The 16,630-nt window shown below is 55.8% G+C and overlaps 7 protein-coding genes across 7 annotated transcripts; 1 reads left to right on the top strand and 6 right to left on the bottom strand.

The window, feature by feature from the left end:
* Positions 1 to 151: 151 nt before the first annotated feature.
* On the bottom strand, positions 152 to 2,816 carry DL89DRAFT_270418 (MFS general substrate transporter). Its single transcript, XM_040888696.1, has 7 exons — positions 2,596 to 2,816; positions 2,484 to 2,570; positions 1,751 to 2,050; positions 1,656 to 1,721; positions 1,323 to 1,591; positions 1,169 to 1,288; positions 152 to 1,122 (listed from the first exon to the last, which is right to left on the bottom strand). The coding sequence occupies exons 1-7, from the start codon at positions 2,674 to 2,676 to the stop codon at positions 540 to 542; spliced, it is 1,506 nt and encodes a 501-aa protein (XP_040740080.1). The 5' UTR covers positions 2,677 to 2,816; the 3' UTR covers positions 152 to 539.
* Positions 2,817 to 5,477: 2,661 nt separating this feature from the next.
* Positions 5,478 to 7,542, bottom strand: DL89DRAFT_270415 (uncharacterized protein). Its single transcript, XM_040888695.1, is given in 5 exon segments — positions 5,478 to 6,254; positions 6,280 to 6,472; positions 6,510 to 6,578; positions 6,598 to 6,875; positions 6,919 to 7,542. 5 exon segments carry the CDS (start codon positions 7,090 to 7,092, stop codon positions 5,847 to 5,849), a joined length of 1,122 nt encoding a protein of 373 aa, XP_040740079.1. The 5' UTR covers positions 7,093 to 7,542; the 3' UTR covers positions 5,478 to 5,846.
* A 216-nt stretch (positions 7,543 to 7,758) lies between these two features.
* Positions 7,759 to 8,671, bottom strand: DL89DRAFT_75146 (ras-domain-containing protein). The gene has a single exon (XM_040892045.1). It carries the CDS (start codon positions 8,519 to 8,521, stop codon positions 7,862 to 7,864), a length of 660 nt encoding a protein of 219 aa, XP_040740078.1. The 5' UTR covers positions 8,522 to 8,671; the 3' UTR covers positions 7,759 to 7,861.
* Positions 8,672 to 9,119: 448 nt separating this feature from the next.
* Positions 9,120 to 9,754, bottom strand: DL89DRAFT_270413 (GTP-binding protein rho1). Its single transcript, XM_040888694.1, has one exon. The coding sequence runs from the start codon at positions 9,727 to 9,729 to the stop codon at positions 9,202 to 9,204; it is 528 nt and encodes a 175-aa protein (XP_040740077.1). The 5' UTR covers positions 9,730 to 9,754; the 3' UTR covers positions 9,120 to 9,201.
* Positions 9,755 to 10,416: 662 nt separating this feature from the next.
* DL89DRAFT_270412 (uncharacterized protein) lies at positions 10,417 to 11,019 on the bottom strand (the record flags this gene model as incomplete). Its single annotated transcript, XM_040888693.1, has 1 exon — positions 10,417 to 11,019. The coding sequence occupies one exon, from the start codon at positions 11,017 to 11,019 to the stop codon at positions 10,417 to 10,419; it is 603 nt and encodes a 200-aa protein (XP_040740076.1).
* A 1,270-nt stretch (positions 11,020 to 12,289) lies between these two features.
* On the top strand, positions 12,290 to 12,934 carry DL89DRAFT_286581 (PapD-like protein; the record flags this gene model as incomplete). Its single annotated transcript, XM_040889873.1, has 3 exons — positions 12,290 to 12,451; positions 12,543 to 12,695; positions 12,795 to 12,934. Coding segments are annotated over exons 1-3 (336 nt in total), but the record flags the coding sequence as incomplete, so codon positions are not given.
* A 954-nt stretch (positions 12,935 to 13,888) lies between these two features.
* DL89DRAFT_286580 (uncharacterized protein) lies at positions 13,889 to 15,848 on the bottom strand. Its single transcript, XM_040889872.1, is given in 5 exon segments — positions 13,889 to 14,282; positions 14,312 to 14,318; positions 14,378 to 14,604; positions 14,624 to 15,194; positions 15,272 to 15,848. The coding sequence occupies 5 exon segments, from the start codon at positions 15,569 to 15,571 to the stop codon at positions 13,954 to 13,956; spliced, it is 1,434 nt and encodes a 477-aa protein (XP_040740074.1). The 5' UTR covers positions 15,572 to 15,848; the 3' UTR covers positions 13,889 to 13,953.
* Between the last annotated feature and the right edge of the window lie 782 nt (positions 15,849 to 16,630).

The raw sequence follows: 16,630 nt of genomic DNA, 5'->3' as shown, positions 1-16,630 counted from the left end.
GTACAAACCAGCAATGGTAGTGTTGAACGGCTCTGTCGCAATGCCATAGATGCAAGGCCAGGGGCTGCTGAGAAAGAGACCTTTTGCAAATAAAGATTGTAGTTCTAAGGGATGAAAAATGCCAAATTGAACAAGGAAGCGAAATCGGACAGTGCTGCATTTTACTTTGGATGGAAAAGTTACTTTAAACTGGGAAATATGCAGTCCATAGCTTCAGACTGGCTTACAAGGCGTCAGTCCTGTATGGATCTCGCAAGTGCATTCCGCGGCCATGATTCGGACGGTCTGGAGCAGACCAATGATGGACCATTGCATTTGGGTGCCAGTCAGGTTTGACATCGGCCTGGACCACCCGCTGGGGTTACAGCTCGCCACATACAAAAGATAGTCGGCAGCTGTGTTAGGAAACCCAAGACCCGCATGTTTTTTATAACTCAGGAAACAGCCCTGGCAGCGCCCAGTAGGCAGGCCTGGTAGGGGCGCAACAGTGTGCTTAAAACTAGTGGTAACAAGGTGAAATGTTTGGGGGGGAGTAGTCTCTACAAGAACGCCTTGGGCTTGGCACCCAGATTCTCCTCACTGAAGCCGTTTTGCCGGCCCAGCTCGATTGCCTCCTCGCGCCCCTTCTTAGGGTTGCACCAGAAGAAGAACACACCAGAGACGAAAAACAGCGCAAAGCACCACACGTAGGCGTAGCGCAGGTTGTGCGAGGCGGTGTTGATCCCAGCAGCAACCAGCGGTCCGATGAACGCCGACCCCTTGTCGGTGATGCGGAACAGCGAGAAGAACTCTGCCTCCATGCCAGGCGGGCACAGCTCGACAAACTGGGCACGTGTCAGTGCAATCGACGCACCATTGATTATTCCAAAGTATGCGACAAGTGGATAGAACTCGGCCGAGTGGTTGAATCCCCAGGCAGTCGTGCCAAATCCGATAATAACATAGATGCCCAGCAGAGAGCTCATGAAGATAACGACAAGAATGAGCGTGCGTGTCCGGTAGTTGAACCGTTCCTGCAGTAGCGAGAACCCAAATGCACCGATCATCGAGGTAATCGGTGCGATCAGCACGCCAATTGCCAGCGACGTCTCATCCATGTTGATCACCGACTGCGCAAACAAGCTAGTAACAGTCATGATTCGTGTTCATTGAATCGGCCAGCATGAACCAGCCAACCAGGAACTTGAGTGTCTCGGGCAGCTTCCACACATCCAGGCACGTCTGCTTGAATGACTTTAGCGGGAACATCCATTTGTTGGTGCCGGCAGGGAGCGGCGGGACCAGGGCGCTCCTGCAGTTGGAGCACTGGATATACAGTGAACAGGAGCCACCACAGACCAACTACAGCGCTGCCAATCATCATGGCATACATCTGGTCCTCCATCACCGACAGCACCGCAACACCGATGCCAAGCACGATGATGGCAGCTAGGTTCATCCACAGGTTGCCCAGTGCCGAGAGTTTGTTCGTGACAAACTCTTCCACGATAACAGGGCTATGTGTCGCATCCTTGTCAGCCTTCTTTTGCTTCAGCAGCTTTGTCTTGGCCAGCGACTCGGGGATCGCTAGTCCGTTGTAGGCCTCAGTCAGCTTGCGGTAGATGGTTCTTGGGTGGGCACGTGCCAGGAAGCGGGATGTAGGCGTAGTAGAAGACCAGCGAGCAGCCGTAGCCGATGCTTGCCAGGATATATAGAGCAGCGGCAGTAGCAATCAAGGACGACTGCCGAACGCCCAACAGGACAGATACACGATGCACCACCGAGCACAGCAAAGAGACAGCAGGAAGCGCTTGCGGTAGTTTGAGTGGTCGGCGAGTGTTCCAAGGCCAATGTAGAGCAATGCTTGGAGGAGACTGGCGATGGTTGTCATGTACAGGGGGAAGCTGGCTGTGTCAATCCAGCCCCCAGCCCACCAAAAGTCGCACTTGTAGTTGGTCACATCGTAGTCACATCTGGTTGTGTGATCAAGCTCGTAGCCCTCCATGGCAGCCATCAGATTCAGCGCTGTCGACATATAAAGGCCGATGACGCTGGTGTTGAACGGCTCAGTCTACATTTAACAGCACTATCTGGCCTGTGAGCTCCGTGTCGGAAAACAAGTCTTAGGAATGCAGTATGTCGATCCGCATATGTCTATGCACTCACATGTGGAAACCATGCCTCGCTTGTTTTGTCACTCATGAGGGCATTCTTTTTTTCTAAGCAAGGCCATATCTGGCTGCGGCTGCCGACAGAGCGTAGGGAAATCCACCATACAGACACCAGGATCTAAATTGTCCCTGGTCGGTGATCATAGCAAAGTACTGCTCTCTGGCAACTCGTACAACATTGGTGAAAGCAAAACAGGTGCCCCCGACCAGGAACAGGACACGCCAATGTGCACAAAGGGGAAATAAACAGGGATGCCAACAGCTTCCGCAGTCCATGCACAGAAAACAGGGTGCCAGAGTGCCAGCTAGGACTTCTCACCAGGGATTACTTACCGCGGCGCCATAGATGTACCATGCCCAGAGCTCCTTGCGGGTGAGCACCTTGCCACCGGACAGTTGGCTAACCGTGGTGCTCAGAAGCTGGCTCCGAGCTGTCGTCGCCTACAGATGCTTCGGTCATCACAGCAGCGGCAGTATTCTTTTCGATGTGCATTAGCTCTTGGGATTCAGAGCCTTTGTCCGACATGGTCCGGCGGGTGAGTACAAGTAAACAGAAATCAAAAATTAAGGACAAGTAGTAAAAGGTGCGGGAAAAGCTTAATTATAGAAATGCAGAACAAACGGAAGGTAGGAAGGTACCAGACAAACAAGGCAAAGTGGAGGCAGTGAGGGGAGGGGAAGGAGAGTTCAGTTACCAGCAGCATAGCCGCTGCCTTTTGTAGCGGGCGCATCGTCCCACCACGCTCGCAGCTTGCTAATTAATTACAAGTGTATAATTGTGAAGCTGTTGAGCGCATGGGCGATTGGAGGATGTGCGTGGTGCCAGCCAATGCGCGCCATAGAATGCAAGACAAACGGAAATGCGAGCGGGGGATAGATGCTCCTTGCGCTTTAAACGGCTCGGCACAGCCCAAGAGGGGCGATTGCCTCTTGCTCACCCGGTGCCAAACAGTCGTGATGATGCCGCCTTCTGGCTAAATGTTTTTTTGCTCTTGGACGTGTTGCCGGCCAGCAGAGGCGGTGATCGCTGCACCCTCTCATGAGGGCTCGCTGTTGCTGCATTTTGGGGACCGTTTATTCACGAAGCTGGGTGCGAGGGCTTGCAGTATGTCCATTTGTGGAGTGCGGCAGAGGATACTTGACCAAAGTGCTTGCCCAACGACGTGTTTCTGTTTAGACAGTGCATATTGAAAAGAACCTTCGGCGCAGATAGCCCGACATGGGCATCGCAGTCCAACCGGTTTCAATCAACCGCATCATCCTTATGCACACACACCAGGCGAATGCGCCAGCTTTTGAAAGAGCGGTTTCAGGATAGAGCGCTGTAGCATGCCTTTACGCGCGATGTTCTCCACCCGGTCCGCGTAAATGGGAAAACGCTGCAGCCCTGCGGTGATCTGCCTCGGACTTGGTGCGTCCTGCCCGAATATGCACCTGGTTTAGCAGCAGCCTCTAAACTCGGATGCAGTATTTGTAGCCAGCAAATACTGCATTGGCAATCATGCTGCCAAATGCATCACGTCAAATCGACAGCCTGGGAAGCCCCCCGCAGACTAGTGCATCACCCCCCCCCCGCGGCATACGGCGTTAGTGGCGGTATGTCTATATTGGAGCTGAGGAAATATCCTGCACAACGAAGCCTGCAATAGCTTGCTGAGCGCCCACCATTCTCGCACCCCAGTTGGTCTTTTGGTTGTTGCGGGCTATATCAGCGAGATCTGTCCGGCAACTTGCTCATCGCCCTGTCATTAGCTTGGCGGTTACCAAGCAACAGCTACTGCGGGGGGCGGACAACCTGCGGGTCCACCTCCACGTGAGAACAGCAGGGAGGGGCAGCAAGCCACCGGGATCTAGCAGCTTTTACCAAAACACCACCTGCATTCGCTTGGCAGCACGGTTCGAGCTGCGCGTGTGCGCTGGACCGAGAGCATGGGGGTTTGAAAGCACACATGCAGCTTGCGGGATGGTCGGCTGGCCATGTGGCGACGAATCACTGTCACCCGCTGCGCTGGCATGGGAAGCAAAAAAAAAAAATAGCCGCTGCGCCAGGATGGAGAAGGGAGCATTTTGCGGTATAAAAGCAAGCAAGAAGCCGCCGGGCCGTGGGATGGGACAAGAGCGCGGCGATATTGCAAAACAACAAGAAAAATTTTCCCTCTCTTCTTCCAACAGCACTGGTATCAAGAATCACTCCACTCATTCTGTTGCGCTTCTCTCTACATCATAGCTGCCTTACACTCCGGAAGGATCTGAAACCTGTCTAAAAACGGCCACTATATTCTACTGGCAACAAGAAAGAACTGGCCCAGCATATAGCGCCCAGCATGAGCACACACTTGGATATTAGCGCCGCTGCACCAGAAGCACCACAAGGAGCTCATTCAACAGCCAGTCGATTTGAGCGATAGCGAGAGAGAGCAGATCCGCCAGATACTCATGCAGCCAAGGGAGTCGGCAGCGGCCAGGCGGCAGCTGCGCGGGTTCTTCTGCGCTGGCTGTGGCTTGACACTCGACGATGAGTCCTGCCTTTCTGTTCCACTCAAGCAGGTGCTCCGGGAGCCGGATATGAGGTGCAAAGGGGGCGGCATATCTGCAGGAGTTCCTGCGCTATCACTATCATCAGCAGACTATAGCAGTTTCAGGAGAACTGGCAAATAAACTAATTGGTCCGCTCAGTGGGAGGCAGGTGCGCCTGTTGCACTTGGGAGCTGGCGAGCCTCGGAGCTGGCGAGCCTGCTTTTGGCAGGTGCACACAGCCAACAGAGATTTGCGCATGACTGGCCCACCAGTTTCCTCAACGCCGACTGGCCGTGAGAACAGGTCAGCTCCCGCCCACGCATTCCATGCAGCTTTATCTATTTGGCCAGCAGCGCGGGTTGCGTTCTTCGGTAATCAGGCAGGTGGTGGCCCCCAAGGACGCAAACACGGCACAAGGTCATCTGCCAGTCATGCTGCTCCAGGTCCACCAGCAGTGGACGGACCTTTTCGACCGATGGGGCAGGTATGCAATGTCGAGTGTCGGCCAATAAACGGGCGCCTGGTGCGCTGTATCAGCTGCCGAATGGCAGGACTGGTGACGCCCTGGTGTTTGTTGTGCAGCGATGGGCTATCGATGGTTGCAGCGGGCGACTGTTACCGATCAGGCTTTTTTTTTCTATTCATTTTCGAATTCGTTTTGCTTTCATATAAATAGGCAAGGGCCCCATCGCCCGGCTGCGACGGAGTCAAGGATATTCCAGCCCCCTTTTCACATTGCCGCAAACACCGTCATTTATCGCCCAAGACTTCCCTCCCACCTCATACAAACAGCACATAGTTCTTTATATCCCCCTTTCATCAATTCTGTACATTAACACCACAAGCTATGGAGTGCACCAACTGCAGCTTTGTCGCGTCCTCGGCCGACAGCTACTACGACCACATCCTCTTTGCCTGCGCATCCCCGGACAGCTACTCCAAGGACAGGAAGGAGCTGGTCCAGCCCGACTCGCCTCGGCACCGTCGCATGCGGCCGCGCGCAGGATCGTCCTCCACTGCCGGCTCCGACAGCGAGGTTGAGCATACAGTAAGCGCCTTTGCCAAGGATGTGCTGCCCGACCCCACCAACGCCCTCCTGTAACATCACACATTGACCGAGGGAGACCCGACTTATAGACTCTTGTAATTTTAAAATAAAGCGTATACACTGGCTTCCCGTTAGTCGTCATGGTCCTTGGACACGAGCGGCGGCAGGATGACGCCAAACAGCAGCACGACAATGTCGACCAGGCTCAGCGATCCGACGACGTTTGCCATTGACCCGCCCTGGCGCGCAGCCTTCTCGCGCGCGCGCAGCGCCTTGGCCTGGTGGATAGCCTCAGCCAGGGTGTGTGCCATGGCCACATACATGAAGGTGCCTGCCGAGAACAGCATGATTGTGCCTGTCCACGGGTGGGCCTCGCTGTGGTGGCCTGGGGCTGGGCTGGCAAAGATCGAGAAGACGGCATAGGTGACCAGGGCAGCCAGCGGGGCCGATGCAGCAAACACCGTCAGCCAAACACTGAGCTTGTACGGCGCATACCCCTGCTGCTTCAGTGTCGTGATGAGGCCAAAAGCCGCCGGTGCCTTGTGCAGCAGCAGAGCCAGGAACACAATGATCTCGAGAGGACGACGTGTGGTCGTCGGCTGCAACAGCGCTGGGGCTTCCGACCGCCGGCTTCTTCTGGACTGCCGCCGAGGCCGCAGCCACAGCTGCGCCAAGCGCCAGGCCGTCGGCACACGAATGAACCAGGATGCCAATTAGCGTCGATGGCAGCGACCGGAGGAGCCAGGGCCGATCCAACCTGGCCGACCATGCGGCGCCATCTGGGCTGCGCATACCCAGGCCGGACCCACTCGTGGCTGCTCCGGTCGTGGCTCGCCGAGTCAAGCGGCGACGCGCCGCGGCCTCTCGTCGCCAACAACAAACGGCAGCGCATCGTTCGGCTGCTGGCTTCTAAACCCGGCATCGTGCAGCGTGTACTCCGAGTTGGCCCCGCGCGCCGACAGCTGGATCTGATCCAGGCATGCGGCGCTGTCGTTTGCCGGGGCCGCAGTCGGGCACTGGTCGTGGTCGCTCTCGCTATGTGCGTGGTGCGACGGGAATGCGTTGTCGATGAGGAACATGATGCTGAACCCGGCCACCAGCGACCAGCCGATCGTGTTGTTGATTGTGTCAATCAGCGAGTCTGGGCTGCCGCCCTTGCCCTTGCCCATTGTTGGCGTCGAGCGCACGCATCAGCGTCTCGACTCCCTCGGGCAGGATCACTGCCAGGGATGCTCCGATCAGGAGTCCAGCGCCAAACAGTGCTATGATGTTGAACCGCGATGCCTCCATGCGCACATAGAGCGGGATGCAGCCGGCCGCCCATGAGCCAGCAAACATAGCCAGGCCCTCGAGCACCAGCCGAAATACTGCCTGCATGATATGCTATACGGGGAGAATGGGGAGGAGTGGGGTGTTGCAGGGATGATGCGTATGCGAGAGAGGGAGACTAGGGGTGATGCGTATGCAGAAAAAGGTGGGTGTTTACAGGGGCGTGGAGTCGATGTGCCTTGTGGTGTACAGTGAATACTAGCGTTGGTTGTCAGCCCAGGTGTCCCTGCTGGAGAGCACTGCTTATATGTATATGTCCGTACTGTCTTTGCTCGTCAGCGGACAATTGCGACTGAAATGTGAGACGGCCAGTCAAATGAGGGGGTGTGGTGCGAAATGTACTGCTGCAAACAGCGGAGGGTACTGTCTGGAGCGGGATAAAACAGAGGCGAGTGAGTGGGTGATGGTTTAAGAAAGAAAATAAAGGGCAGAAGCAACGGAGAGCAGTAGCTTATTCAAGTCATTGCCAAGCAATGATGGAGCGCGTCGAGACCGAAACATTCGAGGTTTAGGAGATTTCCCAGGAACGCTGCCCAAGCGCGCGATCCGCGGCATATGCACGGAAATTATGGTGCAGTAGCCCCCCACAGGGCTCACCGTGCCAAGGTACATCAGTGCAAGCTTGTCCCTTCACCCAGACGGCCGACAGGCTTTTCTAAAAATACACCCGGAGAGGACCTGTTGGGCGGTCCCAGGGACAGATCATGGAGAAGGAGGAGAATGTTATTTGTTTTTGCATCTAGAAAACGACTGCCCAGCGATGGGGGGAGAAGGGAACGAGGGAGGGAACGAGGAGGGAACGAGCTAAGAAAAGCGACTATTGCTTGCTGCAAGCGTTGCTGATTTTGCGGGCGAGCGGGCTACAGGATAATGCAGCACCCGTCCGAAGCCGGGGTTGGTGGGGCCACCTCCTTGGTCTCCAGCGTAGCAGCGGCGGCGGTCTCAAACACCTCCTTGACATTGAGGTTCCTAATCGACGAGCACTCGACAAAGGCAGCGGCGCCAATCTTGGCGGCCGTGTCCCGCCCCTGCTCGTAGGTGACGGGCGTCTGGCTTGTACCTGGCCAGGTGCGCGACAATGCTGGGGTCGGTCTTCAAATCGGCCTTGAGCGCCACCACGACAATCGGCACCCTGGGCGCCTGCTTGCATGCCTCGACATACCACTTTGGTGGTGACGTTCTCGAGCGAGTCCGGCGAGTCCACGCTGAAGCAGATAATCACCGCGTCCACGCCCGGGTAGCACAGCAGCCGCAGCCGGTCAAACTCCTCCTGCCCCGCCGTGTCCCAGAGCGACAGCTCGACGCGCTTCCCCTGCGTTCTTATGTCCACCACGCACGTGTCAAACACTGTCGGGATGTAGCGGTTGTCGGGCGGGAACTGTCCTTCGCGGAACGTGTACAACAGGCATGTCTTGCCGCACGCGCCGTCTCCAACCACAATCATCTTTAGTGACTGCGCGCCGTGTCTCGGAGCCATTATGCTGATAAGAAAGAAAAAAGTACAAATGGGGTTGTGAATATAAAAAACTATGTTATCAATAGCAAGAATATGTGGCGGGGCTGAAAGAGACTGGAGAAGGTAAAAAAAGGGGCGAGCGCTGTCAATTTTTTTCTAGTTGTTGTTGTTTCCTACAGCGTGCATATTTGGCAGACCGCTTTTTTGTCCCTAGGTTTATCTGGACCGACCTGCTATTTTGTTGTTGTTGCCCGTGAGCGCATAGCACGCCTATGGAAATTAAATGGACGCTATGGGGGGAAAGGCGAATCGGCCTGCAAAATGCGCGCAGAAGAGGAACGGGGCGAGGACGGCGGTGGATTGGCACGCTTAGCAGCAGCATGGATTTTCCTTCCTCTCCTTGCTCCGCGAGTGGGGAGCAATTTCCGGGAGTGTTGTGCGTCCCAGCCTTATTGGGTTTCCTCTGCCAGCACCGTACTGCGCATGAGCTGGGGACACTAGGGCCGGGCAGCACATGCCACGCCAGTTCTCCATGGTACATGGCCATTAGACACATGCGGTATGTGGAGACTGGCTGCCCCTTTGATCCCCCATGTACTTTGTATCACCAATCGGGGCTTTCCGAATATAGACGCGCAGTATTATTGAAAGGGGAACATTTCGATTATGTAGACAATAAATAAACAAAAGGACAACGGGGCTTACAGGATCACGCAGCAGTTGGAGCTGGCCGAGTCGCCCATCCGCCTCTTTCCCTTGGGCACGACAGCCGCCCGGGCGGCAAACTCAAACACCTGCCTGACGTTGAGGTTCTGAATCGACGAGCACTCAATGTAGGCCACAGCACCAATCCTCTCGGCCATGCGCTGGCCCTCAGCCATAGTGACCGGGTGCTGGCTGTACCTGGCCAGCTCGTTAATGGTGCGCTGATCATGGCGCAGATCCAGCTTAAGCGCGACCAGGATGACGGGCGCGCCGGCGGCCTGCACCGACGACTCGGCATACCACTTGTCCTCCACGTTGTCGAGCGAGTCGGGCGTGTCCACGCTGAAGCAAATCACCACAACTGATGCGTCTGGGTAGCAGAGGAACCGCAGCCGGTCGAATTCCTCCTGCCCAGCGGTATCCCAGAGCGCCAGCTCGACCGGCTGGTTGTTGACCTCCATGTCCGCCACCCATGCGTCGAATACTGTGGGGATGTACCGGTCGTCCTCGGGGAACTTGCCCATTCGGAATACATGCAAGAGGCAGGTCTTGCCGCACGCGCCGTCGCCGATAACGATGGCCTTGCGCTGGAGAATGTTCTTGTTGTAGTCTCCCATGCTGTTAAAAAATAGGGTGGGCGAAAAGAGAAAGGAAAGTGTAGTGCGAGTCGAAGGAGAAGAGGGGTGTGCACCCTCCCTCCAGGCTTTTTGTTCGCTTGTTTCCCGCAGGCCCTTCCCCATGACCTGCGCCATTCCTGTCTGTCACTTTTCCGGTATATGGTGCTCGACCGTGTTCAAGGGTGTAAATTTAGCCCCCACCGGCCTTTTCGGCCAGAAATCAAGGGGCCGCAAGACGCATGTGCATGCTTTTTTCCAGCTCAAAACCTGACCACTACACTACCCAACAGCGAGGGTAGAGATGCATGGACGACTGCCCGCTGGATAGCGACTAGGTGTCTGGGAGTCGCAGGGGACGGGCCAGAAGCCGGGCGCAACCAGTGGTGGGGGACGCAAAATCAGCCTGGAAAATGCGCGCCCGCAGCCAAAGGCGGCCTTGGCAGCATGCTGCAGGATACGTCACTTGCGGACACATTTCCTAACCGGTAAATGGGAGAATGCTGTGTACTTCAAAAATGTTGATTCTGGTGAGGAGCAAGAAAGATAGAAGGGGTTTAGATGGTGTCTGAGCGCATGGCAGCCGGTGCAGGCTACTCAGAGGATGATGCAGCAGCCCGAGTCTTCCGAGCCGTAGGCCTGCTTCTGCGCCTTCAGCGTGCACCTCACTGCTGCATCAAAGATCTCCCGTACGCCGCGGTTCTCCTTGGCCGAGCACTCCAGATACAGCTGGGCGCCGACCGCCTTGGCCACATTCAGGGCCTCCTCGCGCGTGGTGGGCTGCTGCCCGTCCTTGGCCAGCTGGCGGATGATGTTCTCGTCGCGCCTCAGGTCCTCCTTCAGGCCCACCAGCAGTACTGGGACGCCAGGTGCGTACTCGAGCACCTCGCCGATCCACTTCTCCTGCACGTTCTCGAGCGAGTCGGGCGAGTCGACGCTGAAGCAGATCACCACCACGTTGGCGTTGGTGTAGCATGGGTACCGCACATTGTCGTAGTCTTCCTGTCCCGCTGTATCCCAGAGCGCCAGCTCCACTGCCCGCCCATCTATCCTGAGCTCGGCCACCCACTCCTCAAAGATAGTCGGGATGTACTGGTCGTTCGGCGGGAACTCGCCCTCGCGGTATACGTGCAGCAGGCAGGTCTTGCCACACCCACCATCGCCGATGATCACCAGTTTGCGCTTGATCGCTGCTGCCATCTGTCCTTGTGTATGTACAGGCTAGGGTGCGTGTCTGGAATTCCGCGCTGTTTCGAAGCTGCCTGTCGGTTGGCGTGATTTATACTACTATAAATAGACTTGATTAAATTGATGTTCGCCTGGGGAGCCGCTGTTCCCAAAAAAATAAAGCGCACTTTGCCACTTTGCCCACTTTGCCCACTGCAAGCATGGTGCGGCGGGCAGTCTGGAAGGCTCCCACTGGTTAGTGGGGGAAAATCGGCAGCCAAGCACGCCAAGGCTTTTTGGATAATAAGCTCGGAGCGTGTGCTACTATTGCTTCCCCGATTCGGGGAGGGGCAGGCTGCTGAATTGCGGCGCTCCTTTCTTACCTCTGTAGAGACGGGCTCCTCTGTTCACGCCAGCGTGTTGCTTGTTGCTGACCGGGCGCTGTAAGAGTAATATAGTTGCGAGGAGCGAGTGCAGCTTTCTTCGTCTGTACCAGCAGCGTGGAATTGGGCAGAATGGGCTATTCTCTTTTGCGGTGAATTGAACAGGTTGAAAAGTACAAGGCTAAGGAAAATCGATAATGAAAATATATAAAAAAGTAGTAGCAGTACACGAGAAAGACACAACAACAACCACAACAACAACAAAAGGAAGGCGAGAGGAAGAGAGGAAAAAAGGGAGGGAAAAGTCTGTTGGAATTCGAAGAAGCAAGAAAGAGGCGAGGCTATGAAGCGCATAGGCGTATGAAAGTACTAAAAAATTTTCAAAATGCTGGGGCGGGCGGACCCAGTCTCCAAACCCCTCTCGATCACCAATGTCCGCACAGCGTGGAGCCTGGAAATAGCCCGGGATCGCAGCTGCCAGATGGGTCCGGTCCGCCTCGAAGCGCGTTGGCATCCACGCAGAAGGGAGGCCAGTGACGGGTGCCGCCTAGCCACAGGACGGGTCGTCCGACCGCGTAGGCTTGAATCCAGGACCTCGGTGTGGGGGAGCTGGGGGAGCAGATCTAGATCAGCGCTCATCAATAGCTATAGCTGTGCATGCTGCTGAGTGTAGTCTGGGGTATCCTCTGTGCGGCCACGAGCAACGGGCTGCCAAAGCACGACACGTCGCTCGCTGGTGCCATACATACCTGGGCCATTCATATGCAGGCTGCTCAAAGACCTGCTGGTACCTGCCGCTGATTCTCCGCACTGGCCGTGCCGCTATTAGGCCCGACGCAAAAAGTATGGGCTCTGGCTGAGCTGAGGGTGTGGACAGACAATAAGCCCCACCCTTCTTTTTTATTTTTTATTTTTGAAGCATGAAAGCTGAGCAGCAACCTCCGTCACCCTTCTTCCTTTCCTCCTCTACTCCAAAGCCTGTGACTTTTTCCTTTTTCTTAATTCAGCACACGCAGCGTCGCAATTCGCAGACACCAAAATGGCACTTGTATATGAACCCGGAGACGCGCTTGTCTTTCGCCGTAAGTGACGCAAAGCCAAGCCGAGCCTCATTCGTCAGATGCGACGTCGCATTGCAGCCCAGCCCTGACCTCACATATCTCCTCCCTGTAGAGCCGTTCAAAACGCTGACGCAGGACGTCCTGCGCCTGACAAACAAAAACAACTCGCCGGTGGCCTTCAAGGTCAAGACGACGGCGCCGAAGCAGTACTGTGTGCGTCCCAACGCGGGGCGCATCGAGTCTGGGGATGCGGTCGAGGTGCAGAGTAAGTATAGCTCCCCCTCAAGGGCGGCCATGCCAAGTGGAAAAGGGTGGTCAGCTGGTCACACTAGACCACCAAGCTCAAAACGTGTTTCCTTTGTAGTTGTACTGCAGCCGATGCAGGAGGAGTTCCCGGCCGACCACAAGTGCCGCGACAAGTTCCTCATCCAGAGCATCCAGATCACGCCCGAGATGGACTCGATGCCCATGAGCGAGCTGTGGGCTATGGTGGAGCGCGAGGCCAAGGGCTCGATCAACGAGAAGAAGCTGCGCGTCAAATACCTCCCTGCGCAGCCAACAGCGTCGCCGGCCGCGCCAGAGGAGGGTGTGACAAACGAGCAGTCCGCGTCGCCGACCAAGCCGCAGCCGGCGCCAGTGCGTGCGTCGCCGGCCACCACGCGCCAGCTGCCTGGCCCGTCGCCACTGGCCAAGTCGATCGACCACCTGGAGTCGGCGGGCGAGGAGAGCCCCGAGCCGTCGTCGCCGGTAACGACCCTGGCAACGTCCATTGGTGCTGCCGAGCGGTCGGTTGACAGCACGCTGGCCAAGCCGCGCCTGTTTGAGGATACGCCGGCGTCGTCGCCTGCGGATACAACCACGTACGCTCACGAGATTGAGGACGCGCCCAAGCCGGCTGCTGCCGCCTTTGCTGCTGCCGCGCGTGCATCCCCGGCCAAGGACGGTATGGCGACGGAACTGGCGCAGGCGAATGCCACCATTGCGGGCCTGGAGAAGGAGCTGAGCGATGCCAAGAGGCGGCTGGCAGCCAGCGAGGAGGTTGCTGCGTCGTCATCGCGCAAGCAACAGCCGCCGCGGGTGGCCGTCAAGCAGCAGCACAGCGTCGATGGGTTCTCGTCGCAGTCGGTTGTTGCTGTGGCCTTAGTTGCTTTCCTGGTCGGCTACTTCTTCTTCTGAATGGCGCTAATGTCCCCCTGCCCGCCAATCTCGATGTCGTTTCTCTTTTTCATATTCGGTAAAATCCTCTAAGCAACCCTTCAATTTTCATATCCCCGTCACCCCACATATATCCCTCCTAATTGCACACCCAGGCTAGAGGGAGCGAGATAACGTAATGCACGCGAGGAGAGAAAATGAGCCAGGGCAATATACGCATTCAATTTTGTTAATAAGCCATCTGCGGAAAAACTTATTGGCTGTCGCTTGTAGTTTGCAGCCGGCGATGCTGGGCAATGGTTGGCGCCAGGGGCACAAAGACGTGGCGCTGACTTGTTTTCCTGGCAAGACTCGCCGCTGCGCCGCCGTTACTTCTCACAGCACCAAACACTCGCATGGGAAAGCTGCGAGCCGATGGTTGCGGCCGGCGACACTTGTCGCGGCGACTCGTGGTCAAATATACTCTCGTCATACATATCGAACACCTCAGGCGGCATCACTGCCGATGTGTCGTCGGCGTCGGTGAACCGGGCAGCCGATGGCGGCTCCAGCGGAATTGTGCGGTGCTCGGACTCGTCAATGTCCACGTAAAACTCGTGCTCGTGGAACATTGGCCGAGTGCGTTTCGCATGGTCACGGATCCACAGCGCTGCAAAGATTGCAAAGAACAGTAGGCATTGGCCAAGCGAGTACAGGACTGTTGCAGCCATATACCCAGACACATACAGCGGGCCTGTTGGTGGCCAGCAAGATGCTGAGCCCAAGGATGCACAGGCATCCAAGCAGTGCTACTGAGCACATGATGGCCACATTGCGGAGCACTGCCTTTGTATATCGCGATATGGCGATTCGGAATGTGCGCGTCAGGAATGCTGTGATCAGCATGGCCAGCAGGACCGTCTGCACGCCAAACACCACTGGCATCTCGAATGTCAGCACGGTGTTGACAATCTGCACCAGGCCATGGGACTCAGCTGCGTACGCCCATGTCTTGAACAGCATGCTGACGCCAAACATCCCTGCTGCAGTGTAGTGCACGGTGTTGTGCAGCGTCAGAAGTCCGCCGGTACCGGTGGATCTTGCCGACTAGTGAGCCCCACGCAACAATGAATATAGTGAAGCTCATGTATCCGACGATCCACGACACAAAAACCGTCATCTGCGCTGCCTTGTTGTTCATGACGTATGGCCGCAGCAGCGTGAATATCAACAGGTACGTAATAGCCGCCACGTACATTAGCATGCGCTTGTTCCACACCGTCTGCGTACATAGCATTAGCCCGATTTCCAGGAATATGTACAGTATCAGCAGGATGGAGATGGTAAAGAATAGATAGCGCTGGGCAGCGTATCCGCGGGACTTTTCAAGCGTGTTCCATGGTCCCGAGACTGCGGTTACGCGGACTGTCGGCGACTGCGACATGAGCTCCAGCGTTGCTGGACGGGTGAGTATTAGGCATGCGCTGGTCTCCACAGACTTGTAGAAGCCATAGGGCTCGACCATCGGACTACCCATCGGGAGCGTGTCGTCCGCAATGCTGCTGCTAAACACCATCCCGCGCACAACTGTACCTTGCGGAAGTGGAACCTGTGCAAATGCACTAATAATCTATATAGATGCCATGTGTTTAGTACAGATATCATGGTGGCCAGCGCATATACACACAACCTGGTTCTCAGCCGTACCTGTGCATATGAAAAGCATCCGGCGACCATCGCCTCCTGCCACGCCGCCAGCACCACCACTTCTGTATCCACTCTGGTCGTATTTGCCATTTTGACAGTGCAGCCATGCTGCATATTAAGCCGTACCGGGGCGAATGTACCGTCGAGCTCTGTGTTTTTGTCCGCCTGGAAAAACCTAAAGCTATCAAACGATTGTGCTCCGACCGTGATTGTACCATGCGCAAGGCCAGCGAGCATGAGAAGTATGCAGTATGTGAAAGCGAGCAGTCGTCTACCATGAGCTGCGGTATACACAGTCATTTAGAATCAGCTTTCCCACGTGAATAATATAGTATGGAGGCTCTTCTCCAAACCGCGGCTTACGAGGCAAAATAATATAGGTGATTAAGCGTATGTTACAGTGTTACAAAGCGAAAGGGACATGAAAACCATGAAAACAGATATATGGTGGTGTCGTCAGTTACAAGTAAAATAGTTAATCTCCACCACGAGCTTTGCCAACAACAATGTTCATTAAGAGGAGAAAGCAAAGCAATAAAGAGATAGAGGGCGTAGTTGTTGCGGGAGCGGTGGAAAACAGATGGCCGGCGAGACAACGCCTTTGGGTGGACCCCGTCGCAAGATATAGGCGACAATAATGAGGCGCATTTTTCTTGCATTGGGCTCCTACCCTGCTACCATATTTGCAGAGCCTGATTCCTAAGCCCCCTAGGAACGATGTCAAATTGGCCCGGCATTACCATCCTTGGCAATGACCAGCCTCAGTGCTTTAGCCGATCCGCGCCAGCCTGCTGCATTTCTGATGCTCTACAGTGACGCATTGTTGCGGCAGTGAAGAGCTGCGATACATAATCTGTGCCCTGGACAAATGCATGCGCTTCGTCAACACCAACCCTGTGCAAACTGTCGCCCGATGCTGCTCCGCCACCCTGGGCAGGCCCAGTATGGTGTCACCAGTGTGCAATTCTCCGAAATCCGGATAGAGCCGGTTCTAACAAGTATCAGAGTCCATCAACGCTCGCCTTGGCTTGGCCAAGCTCGCCGTATCTGCCCCTTGAAGTATCAATACATGCGCATGAGTATAGCAGGCGGTGGACCTGACAGGTGCTGAGGCTGTGCTGTGTTGGGGAGGCATATTATGACTACGCCACCACCAGCACTATGCGCCAGGGTTCCCTTGGCGTTCTGCTACCACAGGAAAGGCGCTACCGGGCTTTGCCAAGCTTCGAATACTCCTTTGTAAACTCCAAGCAGACAAAAAACAAGCCTGAGCCCCACTTCCCCTTCGCGCCAACTTCAAATTTAGCCCTGTCCACCCAGCCCACATGGAGTGCACACCATATCGAATAAAGAGACCTG

This window comes from Linderina pennispora (genome assembly GCF_002104995.1).
Source record: "Linderina pennispora strain ATCC 12442 chromosome Unknown DL89scaffold_18, whole genome shotgun sequence".
NCBI lineage: Eukaryota > Fungi > Kickxellomycota > Kickxellomycetes > Kickxellales > Kickxellaceae > Linderina > Linderina pennispora.
The sequence above is the reverse complement of the archived record's forward strand: the minus strand, read 5'-3'. Positions and strand labels throughout refer to the sequence as shown.

What these genes read in the sequence shown, in the direction of transcription:
- DL89DRAFT_270418 (XM_040888696.1), bottom strand. Translation starts at nt 2,676, where the DNA reads ATGTCGGACAAAGGCTCTGAATCCCAAGAGCTAATGCACATCGAAAAG. An exon ending in CTGTGATGACCGAAGCATCT is followed by an intron (nt 2,571 to 2,595) that starts GTAGGCGACGAC and finishes GCTCGGAGCCAG; the next exon opens with CTTCTGAGCACCACGGTTAG. An exon ending in GTTGGTCTGTGGTGGCTCCT is followed by an intron (nt 1,289 to 1,322) that starts GTTCACTGTATA and finishes CAACTGCAGGAG; the next exon opens with CGCCCTGGTCCCGCCGCTCC.
- DL89DRAFT_270415 (XM_040888695.1), bottom strand. Translation starts at nt 7,092, where the DNA reads ATGCAGGCAGTATTTCGGCTGGTGCTCGAGGGCCTGGCTATGTTTGCT. An exon ending in CAGTGATCCTGCCCGAGGGA is followed by an intron (nt 6,876 to 6,918) that starts GTCGAGACGCTG and finishes ACAATGGGCAAG; the next exon opens with GGCAAGGGCGGCAGCCCAGA. An exon ending in CGTCCTCTCGAGATCATTGT is followed by an intron (nt 6,255 to 6,279) that starts GTTCCTGGCTCT and finishes CTGCTGCACAAG; the next exon opens with GCACCGGCGGCTTTTGGCCT.
- DL89DRAFT_75146 (XM_040892045.1), bottom strand. Translation starts at nt 8,521, where the DNA reads ATGGCTCCGAGACACGGCGCGCAGTCACTAAAGATGATTGTGGTTGGA.
- DL89DRAFT_270413 (XM_040888694.1), bottom strand. Translation starts at nt 9,729, where the DNA reads ATGGGCAAGTTCCCCGAGGACGACCGGTACATCCCCACAGTATTCGAC.
- DL89DRAFT_286580 (XM_040889872.1), bottom strand. Translation starts at nt 15,571, where the DNA reads ATGACTGTGTATACCGCAGCTCATGGTAGACGACTGCTCGCTTTCACA. An exon ending in GATGCTTTTCATATGCACAG is followed by an intron (nt 15,195 to 15,271) that starts GTACGGCTGAGA and finishes GCATCTATATAG; the next exon opens with ATTATTAGTGCATTTGCACA.